The 17410-nt window shown below is 39.4% G+C and overlaps 3 protein-coding genes across 5 annotated transcripts in view; 1 reads left to right on the forward strand and 2 right to left on the reverse strand.

The window, feature by feature from the left end:
* Positions 1–1373: 1373 nt before the first annotated feature.
* LOC140363279 (YTH domain-containing family protein 1-like) lies at positions 1374–7371 on the reverse strand. Of its 2 annotated transcripts, none has more exons than XM_072449756.1 (6): positions 6924–7371; positions 6129–6153; positions 5358–5440; positions 3658–5274; positions 3531–3575; positions 1374–3425 (listed from the first exon to the last, which is right to left on the reverse strand). In XM_072449756.1, exons 1-6 carry the CDS (start codon positions 6948–6950, stop codon positions 3399–3401), a joined length of 1824 nt encoding a protein of 607 aa, XP_072305857.1. In that variant the 5' UTR covers positions 6951–7371; the 3' UTR covers positions 1374–3398. The 2 variants fall into 2 exon arrangements, with proteins under 2 accessions (XP_072305857.1, XP_072305856.1); XM_072449755.1 differs by having other exon boundaries at positions 3649–5274.
* Positions 7372–8209: 838 nt separating this feature from the next.
* birc7 (baculoviral IAP repeat containing 7) lies at positions 8210–10790 on the forward strand. The gene is made up of 7 exons (XM_072449757.1): positions 8210–8768; positions 9135–9234; positions 9317–9398; positions 9473–9518; positions 9917–10126; positions 10207–10263; positions 10486–10790. Exons 1-7 carry the CDS (start codon positions 8228–8230, stop codon positions 10683–10685), a joined length of 1236 nt encoding a protein of 411 aa, XP_072305858.1. The 5' UTR covers positions 8210–8227; the 3' UTR covers positions 10686–10790.
* Positions 10791–10986: 196 nt separating this feature from the next.
* The window catches only part of nkain4 (sodium/potassium transporting ATPase interacting 4), a 42423-nt gene continuing 35999 nt past the window's right edge, over positions 10987–17410 (reverse strand). The window contains exons 6-7 of one of the 2 annotated variants that reach the window (XM_072449758.1): positions 13702–13786; positions 10987–12488 (exon numbers count right to left, since the gene is read on the reverse strand). In XM_072449758.1, coding sequence (XP_072305859.1) covers positions 12479–12488; positions 13702–13786 — 95 coding nt within the window. In that variant the 3' untranslated portion in view covers positions 10987–12478. The remainder of the gene's footprint in view (positions 12489–13701; positions 13787–17410) is intronic. The other variant, XM_072449759.1, reaches the window with a different exon arrangement.

Genomic DNA, 17410 nt, shown 5'->3' on the forward strand with positions numbered 1-17410 from the left:
ACTTGTTTTGTGTTTATTGGTTTGACGGCTCTCTGGACATTGACAGATCGGACACGGGCCTGTGGGCCTTTTGAGGGCAAACTGAGCTGCTGCATGTCAAATTGTACCTTACAATTCAGTGAATCCACTTCGATATTGGGTCTCTAGTGATAATTTGGCAAGTTAAACAGATAATATGTAAACATATATTACAAATGTGATTTGTAATGCAACGTCGTTTTACCCAACAATACGATCGCAGTCATAGCCCGAAATACTTATAGACTGGCATAAGCGTCTCATCGACGGTGTTTATAGTGCCCCCTACTGGATGGGAAAAGGCATAATTTACCATTTTCCCCATGACGTTAATGTTAGTGTACACTTCTTTACTGATCCATGTGCACTGCTTGTGATTATTTAATGTAGTATTTATATAAAGAATTATTGGATCGCTTACATATATGGCATGTATGGCTTTCATTTTCATAAAAAGGTGTATTTTAGACAGTGTATAAAGGCCTTGCAAAATGTTTCTGGCTTTAATCAGAATTATTGCACTGATGACCATTGAGATAGTAAGAGATTGGGAAGTATAACATTTAGTACTAACGTTTTTAATGGTATTAAGAGTTTTATCCTTCACAATTTAAATAATATTTAACCATAGCATATTTGACCATAACATAACAATCAGTGGGCTAAAATGATATGCAATTTTTTGAAAGTTATGTGTTTATTGAATATTCATGTTGAAGTTAAATTGAATTAAGTTTGTGGTGATTGTCTATTTATGTGAAATGTGTGATATACTCTGTAACAATGTAACAATGTAATCAAATAAAGCCTTTCTATGTCAAATTGTTTCTTATGCATTTTGTGAAAACAATGGCCCATTGCACCAACAGCTAACCCCTTCAAATGCATTAAATTATCTATATATATATATATTTATATACACACACACACACACTTTTTTTTTCTCCATTTTCTTCCGCTTGTTCTAGTTAGGGTCGAGATGACTGGAGCCTAGCCCAGTGACTTTGGGCCTTAGGCGGGGTACACCTTGGACAAGGGCCAGCTCGTGGCAGGGCTGTTTCCCTTTTGTAGAAAATAAATGTGGTGAGATAGATCACGTGGGGGTGTTAAATCAGCACCCTGGAGAGCTCCGTGCGTATAAACACTGAGATACAGTGTTAAAGTGGGTCGCTTTGCCCAGTCCGCTGAAGACTATAAAAGTCTAGTTCATCCTTGACAGGGTAAGACAAAAGAAGGAACTAACTGAGCACTGTAATCCTTTCAGTGACATTTAAGCCCTAGGACTGCCCCATGGAGCTCTCTAAGGTAATTGTAGCTTTAAATCCGCTAACACAATTCACAACATCAAGACAAGGTAATTGCTGAATGGACAGTTTATTAAGGCTTGATTTCCTCTCGAAAGAAAAAACAAGATAGATCTTTTTGAACAGGTTATTATGCCCACTACAACTGTGGTCTATGACATAATCAATATTTATTTAATATTTCATGTCCTTCTTGTAGTGTAGATACATACTTTTATGGCTAAATCTTTTACACCATGTCTCTGTTACATCATACATCTTCAGACATTTTCTCTTCTCACAGTGCCATTGTTGAGCCCTTCCCATGCACTCAAAACCAGCTTTCCTGAGGGCAACGCTGATGTCTTCGGTCCCGCCCTTCACCTTGTCAAAATGTGAAGGACATATTGCTTGGCTCAAACCTAGCTACCCTTTTTTAGAAGAAAAAAAAACAGGTGTGTTAAATAATTTCACTAAACTACAAATGATATACTGGCCAGGTAAAATACAATGCTGCTAACATGTGGGTATTATTAGTGGGTAGTTTACACTAGTGTAGTGCACAATAATGGTTTTAAGATGGCATGTTGTGCCACTAGTACACTTTGAAAATGTTTATTTTCTATCCAAAGAAGTACCATCCAAAGAAAATGATGCAACATAAAAAGACATTTCGGAACACTATGCAATCACTACTTGCAGCATTCTTGGGAATGAGAAATTTGATCAGTAAAATACTGAATTATTAAATAGAACCAATAGGAGTGACTGTCGATTACACACATCACTGTGTCCTAGGATTATTCTTATTAGTGGATTGCAGTTTGACATTAAACCACACACACTTGATGTTTTTAGAAATATGTTTTGTTAATAATGGTTTCGGCTAATATCCAAGAAAGACGCAGAAACCACTTTTTTCTTATTTTTTCTTACTTGATGGTAAATCAGTTACATTAATTTTAGGTTATACATCTTTAGGCTTTCTCCATGTATATATAGATATATATATATATATACTTTTACATTAAAGCTTAGCATTATGACCAACGTGATAGATTCATCTGAACCAAATCTAGGTGGGGAGGGGCAAGAACAAAGGATTAAGACAGAATGATGGTGAATGAACAAATATATGAACCCTCCCCTTTTATGAAACAAAACACCATAGCAACAATTCATTAAATGCAGCAGTAATATTACATAATTTGAATATTAAAACAATTTAAAATGGCAAGTGAAAGATCTCTCTGACTGGGTTGAGTAAAGAAGCTAAACCTTCCAATGAAACATAGAAGTATCTCAAAGACAATCAACTGAAAGCATCGCCATGGGGTGCCAAAGATGTCAAAAGTACAATTTCTGATTTAAATGAGTTCTGGTTGTGGAGGACACATCAGTCCTTTGCTTTTCCTCCTCTGAAATGTCTCAAGTCCTGTGTGACTTCACACTATCCCTGATTTCTCCAGCAATGTCACTGTTAAAGCAGTTCTTTTGAAGAGTCATCAATAATTAGAAAAAAAAAATTAAGGCTCCAGAAAACAGGATTCTGAAATGAAAATTGTCAGTAGTAAGCCAAAAAATATATAGATTCTGTTGATCTGAATGAAAAATAGATAAACCCATCAAGTTTTAATATCTCGCAGATAGTCCGACATTGCCTTTGGGATCCACTAACCCTGTTGGCACAAATTCTGAAGCATGGCAATGCTGCCCCCATGTGGACAAAGGGGTCAGGACACATCCGTTCCTGATGGTATTGAAAAAAAGTGGCAGATCTTTTCCGTGGTGCAGTCAAACCCTGATTTGATTGACTTTGAGGGGATTAGCAGGGGAGATAGGACCAGTCCTTGAGAGAAGACGACAAGATGGAAGGAGGAAAAAAAAAAGTGTGGTGGTGACCAAGTATCACATTAAATTTTGTTTCCCTGCACAAGAAATGGATTGCAAACGGGGCAAAGAAGCACAAGTTTCAACATTGGCAGAGATTTGCCAAGATAACATGGAAAAACATGAAGGGCTTTGTTGCATTTTCATCTTCAATCTCTTAAATCAAAAGTTCTAGAGTAACTGCTGATCAAGCCAAGGAAACGTTTTCTATTGTTTATTCCTGTTTTGGCGTTCCTGTAAGAAACAAAAGACAAACATTTAAAACATTTTAGAAGAGCAAACTTTATGCAATTATTGAAGCATATCAATTGCATTTATCTAGATAAAACTAGATTTTACCTGATCCAACCGAGAGCGATTCTGTATCTGAGGCGGTTCAAAAGTCTGTCACCAAAAGCAAAAAGGAAAAACAATTAAGTCTCTTGTTTAATTATGTTAAGTGAGTGAAATGTTGTACCTTGCGCACCTCTTCCTCCTCCTCCTGTCTCTTCTCGTAGTGGGAGAAGTCATCAAAGATGGAGGTGGTGTGCTTGTACTGCGCAATGATTTTCAGCACCTGCTTGGCCTTCTCCAGAGGAACCTCCTGAGTATCGCGGGAGTTTGTCACCGGTTTGTTGTCGTTGTTTTCTAGGCGGATGTGGCGCAGCTGGCTGTTAGGCACGTCTTTAACAAACAACCAGTCCACATCAAACTTGCCCTTCCACTTGTCCTGTGCCCATACGCCAGCGCTGGTGCCATAGTCCACTGGTGAGCGCATCTCTGCCACGCCACAAAAATGGCCGCTGCCGTTGACGCTGTACAGCAGATAGACTGGACCTTTTCCATTCATGGCTCTAAACGCTCCGTCCAAGCGTTTGTTGCCATGCTCTGTGCTACACCATATGGAGTACTTGATGGACCGATGGATATCGTCCTCAGAGTAGCTCTTAATAATGAAAACACGACCGTTCTTCAAATTCCACTCAAAGTCCTTGGGGTTGTAGCTATGCGAGGCACGCAGTTTCTCCAAGACTGGATGGGACTCTCCACCGGGTCCCTGAATTACTAAATTCTGTGGACCACCATTTCCTCCCACCATTCCCATAACACTGCCGTCTTGGCCAGGACTGCCCTGCCCATAGCCCTGGTTCCGGTTGCGTGGGGCGACCCAGCGGGTTTGGGCCTGAGGAGGCTGGGTGTGGTTTTGATAGTGTTGCTGTGGGGGTTGGTGGTGAGGTTGGGGCTGTAAGGCCATTTGCTGCATATGGGGCTGTACCAGAGACTGTGGAGGGGGCTGCAGTTGACCCTGTTGCATGGGGGGCTGCAGTGGGAGACCATGGGGCAGGCCTAGGGGTTGCTGCTGCAATGGAGCTGTGGCTACTTTAGTCACAGGACCCTTATCCCAGGTTCCTATGTTCATGTTGTGTTTGATCGGAGGGGGAGGAAGAGCACCACCTGGATTGGACATCCCTGATTTCACTTTTGACTTCAGCTGCTGGGGTTTGGCTGGCTTACTGGCAATGGCAGCCCAAGACGTTGGTTTGGGGGGTGGCATGCCGATGGGTGTGGCTCCGTTCCCTGTGGGTGCAACAGCTGGTCCCCCAATCACAGAACCCACTGCCTTCACCCCTGAGCCCTGACCCGTGACATCTCCACCGATCTTCAGCCCCACCATACCCTGCTCTAGACTGTTCATGCCAGGGGCTTTGTTGAGGGTGTCACTATGAAAGCCTGTCTGCCCATCGGGCACCAGAGTGCCCCCTAGTGAACTAGGGGGATAACTGTAGCTGCCACCATACGCTGAACTTTGAGTCTGCTGGCCCTGGGAACCACTAGTGCCCCAAGCAGAGAAAGCAGGATTTTCAGGAAAAAAGTTAAACCTATGCGGGTAGATGCTGCTTCCCAAGCCCCCCGGCTGCCCAAACACTGTGTCCGGCATAAAGTGATGGTCTCCATTACTCAGTGGTCCGTAAGGGGTGAGGTAGGGAATCGGAGGGTCCCCACCTGTAGACCAAGGTGCTTCACTGAGAGGGTATGGAAATCCAATAGACGGCGCGTAGTAGCTGGACAGGTAAGGGTCTGTGATGGACTGGTAGCTGTTGTTCTGGATGGCAAAAACACAGAAAATAATCAAAATATAAGCATGTAAAACAGTCCTACATATTCAAATTAAATAGAGACGTATACCTGAGTTGATTGCCCAGGTGTAAGGTATGGCTCAAAATCATTGTCGTGGACAGTCTCCTTCTGATGCAGTGAACCATTTTGCACTGAAAAATATACAACATTTAAACAATCAAATAATTAAAAAAGGTCAGAGGCAGACTTATTTGAACTAATAATCGAAAGACTTAGACTTTCTCAGTTTCATTTATCAAAACTAATAAAAAAAAATGACAAATACTAAGTCTGTCACTATGTTCGCCATGTTAACATATGGTCAAGATAATAAAATAAAACAACCAGAAGAAAAGAAAATAATTCCAATGGAGGCTTTCGAAATTATGCCGTATCATTGATTTGATGATTTGCTCCCCAACAGACAGTGAAAAAGTTTGATTCAACTTAGGGGTATCAAAATATTGTAATACGTAATTACATACAGCAGATGTAAATATATTGGCAGCAATACTATTTTGATACATTGTCAGAATATCCTGTGCAATAGACAATTATGCCCTGTTATCATGACATTGAGATATTTTCTAATTATGCAATTAATTAATTTATCCCTCCATATTTTGTGAATTATTCTTAAATGTAATGGAGCAACTTGCTGGTGTAAACCTGGGTTTGTTTAAAGAGTAAACTTAAGCTTTTATTATACTGATTGGACTAAAAAACAAAGTGTACTGTACATCATACAAACACAATAAGTAAATCCACCTGCTGCAATCAGTAAACACACACTGATGGTCATCATGCACTATGAAACAAGAATGATCCAGTTTAATTTACCTTTAGATGCTTGCCCCTTCGATCTCTGCATCAGGTTGGATCATGCAGAAATAAACAGAAAATCTGTTATTTTTTGGGAGGTTAAATATTCACAATCCAAGGGTTTCATATGATAAAAAGGATGTATAAAATAGGAAATAAATCCCATCTTTTGATGAAAGTCCTCAATAAGTCACCTATAAAAACAAAGTTGCCTCTTTTGTTATGACTTCCAACTCGAGGGACAATCTCACATTCCCTCTTGAAGAGACAAAAGGTATTTTTTGAAAGACCAACAAAAGTACGATTATATAAATATAACTATTTATATATTTATTTTGGCAATGCTCCCAAGCACAGTGGCCAGTAAAACGAACCTTATATAAACGACAAAAACACGTCAATGTCTAATATATATGTTTAAACTACACTGTGGCAGATGACATTCATTTACAGTTATTTTGTATAAGTGAAAGTACACATTTCTTTACAAAACTCTGTTGCCCAGTATTTTAGCATTAGCTTTAAGGTTTCACGCCAGAGACACTCTGGTAGGCTTTTTTTTTTCTTTTCTTTTTTTTCCAATGTAGCAAAAACAAACGTTACCATCTTTTAGATGAACATGTCTTTTGACAACAGTTGGACAGCACCTTTTAGTGTGACATAAAAAAGACCGATCTTGTCAGATAACCAAGTGTTAGTGGCTAGTTAGCACTTCCGAGGAATAGCTGTAGCCCAGTGAATGCTAGCACAATTAGCCCCGAGCTAACAGTATATATGAAGCTCATGCGAGGAGGGCTACTTCATCCTTCCTACCTGAGGGTCAATGCTCGTGGTCGACATAATTCATTAAGCAAGTCCTTGGATTCGCGCTGAGTCCGGGCTTGTGACTGCGTTTCCAGCCCCGTGAAAGGAAATAAACTTTACAGCACAGTTGCAGTTAGCACTCACTGCTAATGTGGCTAGTTATGCCGCTGAGCGTAAAGGCTCGTAGTCTTAGCACAGGTTCAGCTGTGTATTTTCCGATCAATCTAACTTCTACACTGCAAGTCTCTCGCTTCGTATCAGGAGATGAGGCGAGTATTTGTGCTGGAGCTCAGCCTCTGCTTGTATATGACCGTGTGGACCTGTTGTGTCTCCTGTCTTTCGCCCCCCCTGGTCGCCTGATACTTGTCTTTTTTATTCCTCAGAGCCCTCCTCAGTTTCGTTAAAGCCCCGTGCACTTCCCCAATGGCCGCTCCATCCGGGCTTTGAGACTCGGCTGTAGTTCGGCCCGATCACCGCGGGGGGCGTAAGTGTCGTAATGGACCAGATCAAGAGAAGACTTCTGGATAGAAGATGCAAAGAGCCACTCTGCAAAACTGAAGGGGTTTCTTATCTGTTGTTTCCACTGTTAGTCATCCAAAATGTCGATCATTACCAGATTTATTGCCAAAACAATTTACAATGAAGTGGACGAACCTGCCTTGATCACAAAGCTTTTTTGTACTTAGTTGGCCAACATTGTAGTTGCTCTCTCCCACCACTAGATGGTCACATTATAAACTTAAAGACCGCCCCGAAACAATTTCTACGACAAAGTCTGAGGAATAAAGTCTGGCGGTAATGCAACGCTCGGATGCCAACCGCCATAAAACAACAACAACAACAACAACAACAACAATATTTCTATTTCACTTGATCCATATTTCCAATAACATATATTAAAAATATTATCTATATACATTATATATATATATATACATATGTGTATATAATTTTCTATTGAGTTTTTATTTCATAATTTTAAATCAAATCTTTGCTAATTAAATGGAATTGTATTTAATAATATGCTTGTTATACTCGGGCTGAAATCTAAATATTTGTATAAATTGTAAACACTTATTTACTGTGACTGGTACACAACATTCAAACTAATTTAATTGGGTTATTTTCAAGCAGCTATTTCCCAGGGGGCGGAGCCACATGGTGTGTTTGGCTGTCATTCATGTAAAACATCAATAGGCTTGCCTTTCTGGCATGTAGTGGCTGTTCTGGAAGGTAGTTTCCTGTAGGTTACTGTCCAAACCCCACATTCTCAGTGGATGTGATGTGCTACCCCACTATGGATCGCAAAACAGATGACTGGCAGAGGACAAAAAGGAATACAACACCTTATATTTCTCAGTATTATGGATGACAGAAGGACTATGTTGCATTTACTCAAGGAGCCTCGGATGAGAAGGGAAAGAAATAGACTTCAGACTTTCCACAATTGGCCATCAGATGCCCCTGTTTCATCTTATGACCTGGCTAAGGCTGGCTTTTTCTTCCTCGGTCCTGGTGATAAAGTTCAGTGCTTTTGCTGTGGAGGTGTTTTGAGATGTTGGGTGCATGGAGACAGTCCGGTAACTGAACATAATAGACATTTCCCCACCTGTAATTTCCTTTTGGGGAGAACTGTGGGAAATATTCCTCTTCAGGATGGTTCATCAGACTCAGTGGATGGGCAGCTCTTGAGTCAGCTCCAAAGGATGACCATGGACGACCAAGGCACCACGGGTCAGGCAGTGTACCCCGAGATGGAGGCTGAGGACACCCGGCTAACCACTTTCCACAACTGGCCCGCAGAGGCATCGGTACAGCCAGATGTCCTTGCAAGAGCGGGATTTTTCTACACAGGTTATATGTTAGGTCTCATAGAAGTGATTTTCAAACATTTCATCAGTACAATAGTTTGGAAAATACAGCTCTAAAATATATATACCGTAATTTATTTTTAACAGAAATAGGAGGTAATAATAATGTATTTCAGAGTGTATTAGTAAAAGGTTTGCCCCTCTCCTAGTTGTTGCCAGAGAGAGCTGTCTTTGTCTGTGAGTTCATGTGTCGTTGTGCTGAGTCATGAGGTCAGGGACAGAATGACCCAGGCGCAGCTGGGGCCATTAAAGAAGCGCTATCATGAGACAGGAAAACAAGAATTAAAACTTAATAAGGTAAATTGTGTATAATATACAGTGACATATTATGATGCATTTGTTTTATCAGGGCATGGGGACAACGTCAAGTGTTTCTTCTGTGATGGAGGGCTGAGAAACTGGGAACCAGCGGATGACCCCTGGCAGGAACATGCCAAATGGTTTCCAAGGCAAGCTGACCTTTGGGTTACAAAAAAAGTTCGAATTTATTGAATGTCATCATCAAAAACAAATATAATTTTCTATTCTTAGATGTGAGTTTCTGATCCAGTCCAGAGGCCAGGGCTACATCAGTAATGTCCAAGAGGCCCATTTCCACCTAGGGGAAACTGTGGTGAGTCTTAGCTATTAATTAAGTTGGTTAATTATATGTTTGTTGTTTGTAAGTGCATCTTTTATTTTTGTCAGAGTGAATCACAAACTTCAGCTGCTCGTGAATTTGGCTCCAGAAATGGTAAGTAGATTAAACATTTATTAAAGCAAATTAACTGTACGAAAGACAATTATGTTCTTCCCTTTATATGAATTCAAGTGTATACCCTACTAAACTACATCAATTAAATATACTAGAGAAAACGGGATGTAAATGATTCTGTTAACATGGTGATGGTGAAGCGTCTTCTTTGTGTCATTTTAAACAAAGATGGTTTCTGTGAAGGTTGCACCTGAGCTAATAGCTGTAACTGAAATTATTTTGAGACCTCTAGTCGAACAAATATTCTATTGCTCAACCCTCATGGGCTCTCAATAGAATTCTATATTTCGTTAACACTTTTGTATTGTCGTTTTACCACAAAAAAATGCAATTTAGAGAGGTGATCTTATTATCTAAATGACTTTCTGTGTTTGTAGATGTGGTTGGTGGATTGGGAGCGTCCTCGATCATGCTCTCTCCTGTGGTACAGACAGTTCTTCAAATGGGATTTGAAGCCAACCTTGTGGAAAGCCTGGTCAAAACCAAGTACCTTCTGACTGGACAGTTCTATACCTCTGTGTCTGATTTAGTCACTGATGTGCTACAGGCAGAGGAGGAGGACAGACAGAGGGGAACCACCAGTACTGGTAATACTGTAACTATTCACTTTGTACAAGGCGCAAAGAGTATTATTCACACTCATTGTCAAATATATTGTACCTTTTAGAGCCAGAGGTCAGACAGGGGACAAGTACAAGAACCCAAACCACTATTAAAGAGAAAGGTAAACATTATTACAAACACACATATACATATATAGTAGATTTAAATGCATACCCTTTTTATTTTAGATATGTTATTTTATCATTGTTTTATGTTGCATCAAATCACCAAAGCAAGTTTTGTGAATTTATATAAAATAATCCCAGTGAGATTTTAATTCTCATTCCAGAGGAATCCTGACTACCGGTAGATGTTAATGTTCTCTCATTTGTTCCACCCACAGTGAAGGACCCCAGTCCTGAGGAGCTCCTGAAGCAGCTGCAGGAGGAGCGGACATGTAAAGTGTGCATGGACAAACTAGTGTCCATAGTGTTCATCCCGTGTGGTCATCTGGTGGTGTGTGGAGACTGTGCTGCCAGCCTGCGACACTGTCCCATCTGCAGAGCGGTCATCAGGGGCAGTGTGCGGGCCTTTATGTCCTGAAGAAGAGTTGTCCTTATAGTGGAGTTCAATGAGTGGTGCTTTGTATTTCCTTCTGTCTACACTTTGAAAATATTGGTATTGAAGTTTGATAATGAACATAATTAAAATTCCATTTAATGCTATATTCTGTTGGTTTTTTGGGCTCCCTCTGAGCGGAATGTCTTTTACTAGTCAATGGCCATAGTCACTCAATGAATTTGACAAATCTACATTTGCCATCAGGGAATCTGTGTGAGAGCAGTTGCCTTTTAATGTATGCTTCTAGTGTTAAAGCACAAAATATAAACAGATATAATGCAAATATGATTACAAATTACTTCATTTTATTAACAAACATTTATTTACATAAACACACAAAACAACAATGCACAAACAGGTTTGATTATTCAGACACCAAATAAAAACAAACTAGAAAAAAAAATAAAGACATCATCTAAAAAGAGATGGACTTTGTTTTTGTGAAGTTACACATTCACAACTATCTCCAGTCTCTGGAAGGCTCTACCAAGTGGAAGACTGGTCTGATATATGAGCATGAGGTGCTTTGTGATATTTGATTTACTTATAAATTCTACAGCAATACAAACAATCGGTTCAAAGAGGAAGATTACAAGCAGACTGTAACCAAGTTAATTGTGCTATAGAAAACACAATTGACATTCATTCAATATAAAAAATCCTCATTCAAAGAAAGTAGTTTTATGGGTGAGTGGCCGTACATGTTGTACTTTATCACCTTTAACTCCAGGGGGCAGTGAAGAGTAACAAAAGAAATGTTGAAGAATCTTAAAATGAACAAAAAAGTACAATAGGATTATTTTCCCCAGACATGCCTCTAAAAATTATGTGGCTATTTTTCACCTGTCTGTATTGTAAAACATGCTATTTTTAAACAATATGGAGATGGTTTGTGAGATCATGACTACGGTACTTGACTAATATGCTGCTCCATTCCCTCCACTGTACTTTCCTTTAGTACAACTCAGATGCTGACCTTCAGTTGTCAGATACACCTGAATGACAAATCCCTCATTGTTTGAGCCTCAAATCATACATAACCAAGACAACATAAAATACAATACTGGCAGTTGCACTGAATTGTAGAGACTCAAATAAGCTCATTACACAATAAAGTATCTTTCAAGTTAAAAATATGCTGCTGTGTAACTTCTTGTCAGATTTGTCAGTACTCGACGGATCAAAAGTCAGGGAAAACAAACCCGCCCTGAAAAAAAGTCACAGAAAAAAGGGCTGTTTGAGGTTTCCATAAATAAAACATGCCCATCTATGTATTTTGCACTTTAATATGTATTTTTATACATCTAACCCCTCCCCTTTTCTTGCTTCATTATTTATTTACAATTAATCTATTTTTATGTCAGATGTTTGGTTCTTTTGGTTTTTGGCCTCCTGTTACTCAGTGCTCCGTCTTGTCTCTTTCTGCCCTATTCTTGTTTCAAAACTGGGCATAGAATAAACAGACAGAGCCTAATTGCCCATTCTATTCACGATGAACTGTGATCGCCCCTAAAGCCAAGATTTGAACCAGCAATAACAGACAAAACCATCCAGGCACAGATTCTTGGCAAACATGAAATGGCCTAAAGTTGTGCCAAATGTGAGCCTATAATTAAACCTTCTCAAGTGTCATCACGCATAGCTCCTTAAAATGTCTTCTTATGGTGTAGAAAACACAACTTAATCACGAATTGAAGAAACCGGAACATAACAATGGAGAGCTCAAGCGAGATGCCTGAGGAAACTTGCTGCATCACATCCAGGGTCTTTTTCATTTACGTAGACCTAAAAAACACACAGAACAAGAGCCATGGGTTAGAGCTGTGTATTTGATTTTAACTACAGGGTAATTGTATTTGACTAAAAATATATATGTCTGTAAAGGCAGATACTATGCTCAGGTTTGTTGTAAGTATGCTTCGGTCAGGATCAGGTTTGTCAATTAAAAAAAAAAAAATCCAGATAGTAATAGATATCAAGACAAGCATCAGCACTTAATACTTATTTTCAAGTATAAAAAAGAAAAGAAGAAAAAGTGAATAGTCTTGATCTACATCAGAACTAGTTTGAAGTAACATAGTAGTAATAAAAATGTTAGTTTGAGTTGAATGTCTCTTGCATTCATTCCCAACAGGGGAGTCGGGACCCCAAAGATTCTTAGGGGGCCCCATGGGTTCTCAGAAAAGAGGTTCAAACTAGATTGTGTACCTTTTGATGAAAGGAAGGTTTATTAATAGCGTCTATATAGTATTATATGCTTATGGTTGTTCTATATTTATTAACCAGGAAATATTTGTAATTTTCCTAATAAGACAGTAGGATGTTCGGGTCACCAACTGATCTTTGGGTAAAATAAGGGTTGCTGGGAGAAAAAGGTTGGTCTATTGTGAACTTTTTATTTATTTATTTTTTTATTAATTGGTATTAAACCTTTCTTGTGGTATTAAAACCGAGTTTGAATGTGTTGTATTGTGATAAAGTTCAATTGCCAATTCGATAGAACGACAAAGTGATATATCACAAATACTTGGTTTTATCTTTTTTATGTTGTTCCTCAAGTTTCAATTCTATTTCAATTTTTTTGGGTGTATACGATTTTGTTTTGCAACTTAAGAATCACTTAATTAAAAAAAATCTTCAAGCAAACACTATACCATACTATACACTATACCCAGGGTCCTATTGAAGATGATTTTCTTGTGTCTCTAGTTGCGTGCACACATCCAACACACACACACACACACACACACAATGGCAATAACATGAAAGGCCACCTCATTCCCTTAAGCCGTGCCAGGATTGTGCTTGTTCACTGTGAAGTTTATTCCAAAGACACCGGACATGATTCCAGTCTCCGGATACTGAACCGGCAACCACACAGCAGGATTGTGCCTCCACACAATACTCAGACAGGTAGTAACAGAAACATACTTGAATGAAAATGATAATAATACATCAAACCAACAATGAGGTGTGATGGCAGGACAATGATACTTACGGATACATGGGCTTTAAGAGGAGATGGGATGGTTTCTCATTAACATGGTACAAAGGGAATGGGTCAAATCCACCAATAAAATCAACTGAAAAATATGAATAATAATAAATCAAAAAGAAAATATGCAAATTGTAAAAGTACAAGTAAAATAAACATTGGAAATGATCGTGACCTGAGCAGAGGTGTAACAAATGCTCATAAGAACAGTACTGAAAGAAATATAGGCAACTGTAATCTATTGTTTCATTCATTAATTTATTATAGCTAAGATAATAAAAAAGATAAAGGATACGCTATCAGAAATATTTTATAAAACTTGCAGAGGGCCGGATTATGTAATTATGGGGGAAAAGTTGTATTTGTTTATTATTTTGGATGTACTATGTATTTTCACCTACATATTTAATGTGTTTTTTGAATTAATATACTAGAAGTGCATCCAAATTAAAAAGTGTCATGCGTGTACTGTACTGCTGATGCAAGGAAAGGACCATATGTGATCAAAGAAAGGTTTGTGCCTCTAGAGGTTGCACAAAAGCCTGAAAACGCGGCGCTAGCGCTTGTAGACATTATTGTGTTGCTCATGGGTCGGAAAAGTCAGGAAATGTCTCAATGACAGGGGGCCAATGAGATTAGGGGAACTTTCCAGATGCAAGTAGGGATCAAAGCAAACAGAAACAAGTTTAAAGAGAAAAAAGCAAACTCAAAATGAAAGGGGAAACATTTGACAAGATCAACAAAGGCCAAATCAATGACATCCCGATAAGCAGGTGTGCGCCGCAGAGTGGAGATATGAGCAGGATGAGAGCGCACCACATGTCCTGCAGAGAGGAGCTCTACTAAACTTTGACCCCAGACAGACTGTTTGATTCTACGGCTTTATCTGGAGACTGCAATACAAGCACAAAAGGCTCAGAATGGCAACTTCCTGCCCTTTGTTTTGCTTGTGATACAGTCATGGAGATAGTTTCAAATTAGGTAAGTATTTGTAATTCCCTGCTGGGTTAAAAGTGTCTGACGGTGTTAAGAGTGCAAGCCTTATGCAGATGACAGAGGTGCCATTCATATGTACGTTATTATTGGTGATGATAGAAAATATGAGTGATAAAGACAGGCTTGTTTGTAACACACTAAACGCTGCTGTTTCTCTTCTCTTACACACCATCAGTCCTGAGTAGGATATTTATGGGCTGCGCTTTTGCAAGGTTAAACTCAAAACTAGCCAAACAAAGCCATATTATAGCTCTCAAAAACTCTCAAAAATATGTTTACTTTTCCATAGATACTTCAATATTTTATGTGATACTTTTACTGCATCTGTACTCCTACTTTCACCAACTTGAGTATGTCTTTATATCTCACTTTGAGACCGAAAGATTGATTCCACTTCCACGTCTTCTGTTTCTTTGGCTGCAGACGGTGACTGTAATCTTTTTCACCCATCTCTCTATTCACTCCCTGATCTGTCCCTGTGTACCGTGTCGGAGGATTTTCTGGGGCTGTGACTCAGCAGAGGCCCGGCAGCACAATTAGCCGACATGCTAAAGTGAGCTTATCCTATCACTACGCGGCTAACTGCATGACCTACTTTACAAAGCGGATTTTCCCCAGTGCTGCCTCTCTACCGGTGTGCCTGCTCTCTACTGATAAGTGTCTGGAACAAATCTGACACAACAAACAGTGACTCAGGGATGGGCATTGAACCAGGCCAATAGAGATACACTGGTGAAAGTGGGTGTGTGCAAACAGGAGCTTTGTCAAAATAATGTCAAACAGCATCAAGCAGCGTGCATTTGCTGGTGTAGCATGTGTCTGAGCACATAAAGGCATGGTGATGACGTACGCCCAAAATAGTTTCATTTCCCTTCATTGTCTTTTGTTGTAAACATTAGTCTATAGCAGAGGAGGGCAGTTATCTGCTCCTCGAGGACCAAATTTAAATCCAGGCAAGTGGCGGATGGTCCGACCGCGATCATTGGCATAACGAAGTATTATCTATTCATTATAAGCACTTTTCTGTAGAAGATAAGCATTCAAATTTATTGTATTATTAATTTCATGTCATCTTTATTAAGTGGACCCTGCTCTCTGGTCCCGGCCCCTGACATCTGTAGATGTAGGTTAGTGTGACCAGACGTCTATTTCCCCGGGACAATCCCAGCAAATGTATCCAAAACCATTGATTTGTCCCAATTTTACACATGACACGTACGTCCCAATTATCCCAGTATTCCAACGGCCAACAATAAAAATAGGAATATATTGTCATTTCTTTAGCCGAATGAGAGAAACCACTCAGTTGCACTGACAGAAGTTTCAGATTATATTCTGACTCAAGTGAGTCAAAGAGATGTAAATTATTATGAGTATTAAATAATGTACTTAATTACTTGCCCTTTTCACAATTGTATTGTTACCCCTCCAACCCAGGCATGTCCCAGGATTTCATTTTAAATCTAATAACATTGGTGTAGGTTATGGTCAAAACTATCCCCAAAAATAGAGATTTCTTATGAATAGAGAATACTTTAGTTGTTTTCAGAAGATGGCTTGGATCTACAGGCTGCAGTAAGACAATGTAGTCCCATGGCCTATCAGTGAATTTACTTTTCCATTTCCATCATGAGTTAGTTACTTTGTCAAGAGTCAAACAAAAAAGCAAAGCAAGTTCTTTTCAATGAGCATTGGTTAATAAATGACATTAGTCTTTGATAGTCTTCTAAACCAGTTCATTCATCTTCTTACTCACACATTTTCACTCTGACGTTCACTGACCAATTCAACCAGTACTGTCCTCGATGAGAGGATGAAAGGAAAGTAATGATTTCATGTCACTTTTCCACTGCCTAATCAAACATTGAAATAGTTCTGTTCAAATGGATACCGTAAAACACTATAATTTGTTTCTACAACTCCCCTCACTCTCAGGGTGCAGCTTGCGAGTTTATTGACCAGTGCCAGCCTAATGATCCTGTCAGAATGAGCTCTGAGACCTACAACATCTTACAAGCTCACGCCTGGACAGAAGCTGTACTGAAGCGAGTGAGAACTGTGTGGGAATCAAGAAGAGAAATACAAAGTAAAAAGAATGGCAACGTTGCAGAGACGGACGAGAGCTGGAGAGAAATGCTTTAATCTAGGCATGAAATGAGAGCGCACTATTCTGGTAATAGGGACGTGTGCGTCTGAAAGAACAAAACGTCTTGTACGAAGGACTTATTACAAAGAGTTGGAGCTAATGAAGCGGTGTCCAGATTTAGGAAAACTAGCATAGGTATTCACAATTGAAATCTCTGGTAAATCTGACACAAAACTCAATATTCTTGGGCTTTATTAATAGCAAAGAGATTACGCTTATTCCTGTGTCTACCTCACATCGCTGAGTTTACACTGTTGATCTTGCATAAAACTACTACAAGTACGTAAAGGGACACATGACCAGTGGATTACGGGTAGAAGCTATATTTCGGCCTTTTTGTACTTGTATTGTTCGTCTTTTTTTCAATCGTGCATGTTGTAATTGCAAACCGTATGAACGCCTGCTTTTAGATATCATTGTGTAGGTCATGGGTCTGAAAAGTCAAGGAAAAGGTAATTGCTGAGGAAGGGAAAGAAATAGCTGTCTTTCCAAGTTGGAGCGAGCCCTGTGGGATTACTTCGGGGTGACTGGTGATTAAGTGGTACAGACTGGAGCTGAAAGGGATTGTTG

This window comes from Eucyclogobius newberryi, unplaced genomic scaffold (genome assembly GCF_026437365.1).
Source record: "Eucyclogobius newberryi isolate DKJ021-1_F unplaced genomic scaffold, fEucNew1.0.hap1 SCAF_17, whole genome shotgun sequence".
Classification (NCBI taxonomy): domain Eukaryota; kingdom Metazoa; phylum Chordata; class Actinopteri; order Gobiiformes; family Gobiidae; genus Eucyclogobius; species Eucyclogobius newberryi.

What these genes read in the sequence shown, in the direction of transcription:
- LOC140363279 (XM_072449755.1), bottom strand. Translation starts at nt 6,950, where the DNA reads ATGTCGACCACGAGCATTGACCCTCAG. An exon ending in AGGAGGAAGAGGTGCGCAAG is followed by an intron (nt 3,576 to 3,648) that starts GTACAACATTTC and finishes TTTTGGTGACAG; the next exon opens with ACTTTTGAACCGCCTCAGAT. An exon ending in ATCGCTCTCGGTTGGATCAG is followed by an intron (nt 3,426 to 3,530) that starts GTAAAATCTAGT and finishes TGTTTCTTACAG; the next exon opens with GAACGCCAAAACAGGAATAA.
- birc7 (XM_072449757.1), top strand. Translation starts at nt 8,228, where the DNA reads ATGACTGGCAGAGGACAAAAAGGAATACAACACCTTATATTTCTCAGT. An exon ending in TGAATTTGGCTCCAGAAATG is followed by an intron (nt 9,519 to 9,916) that starts GTAAGTAGATTA and finishes CTGTGTTTGTAG; the next exon opens with ATGTGGTTGGTGGATTGGGA. An exon ending in AACCACTATTAAAGAGAAAG is followed by an intron (nt 10,264 to 10,485) that starts GTAAACATTATT and finishes TTCCACCCACAG; the next exon opens with TGAAGGACCCCAGTCCTGAG.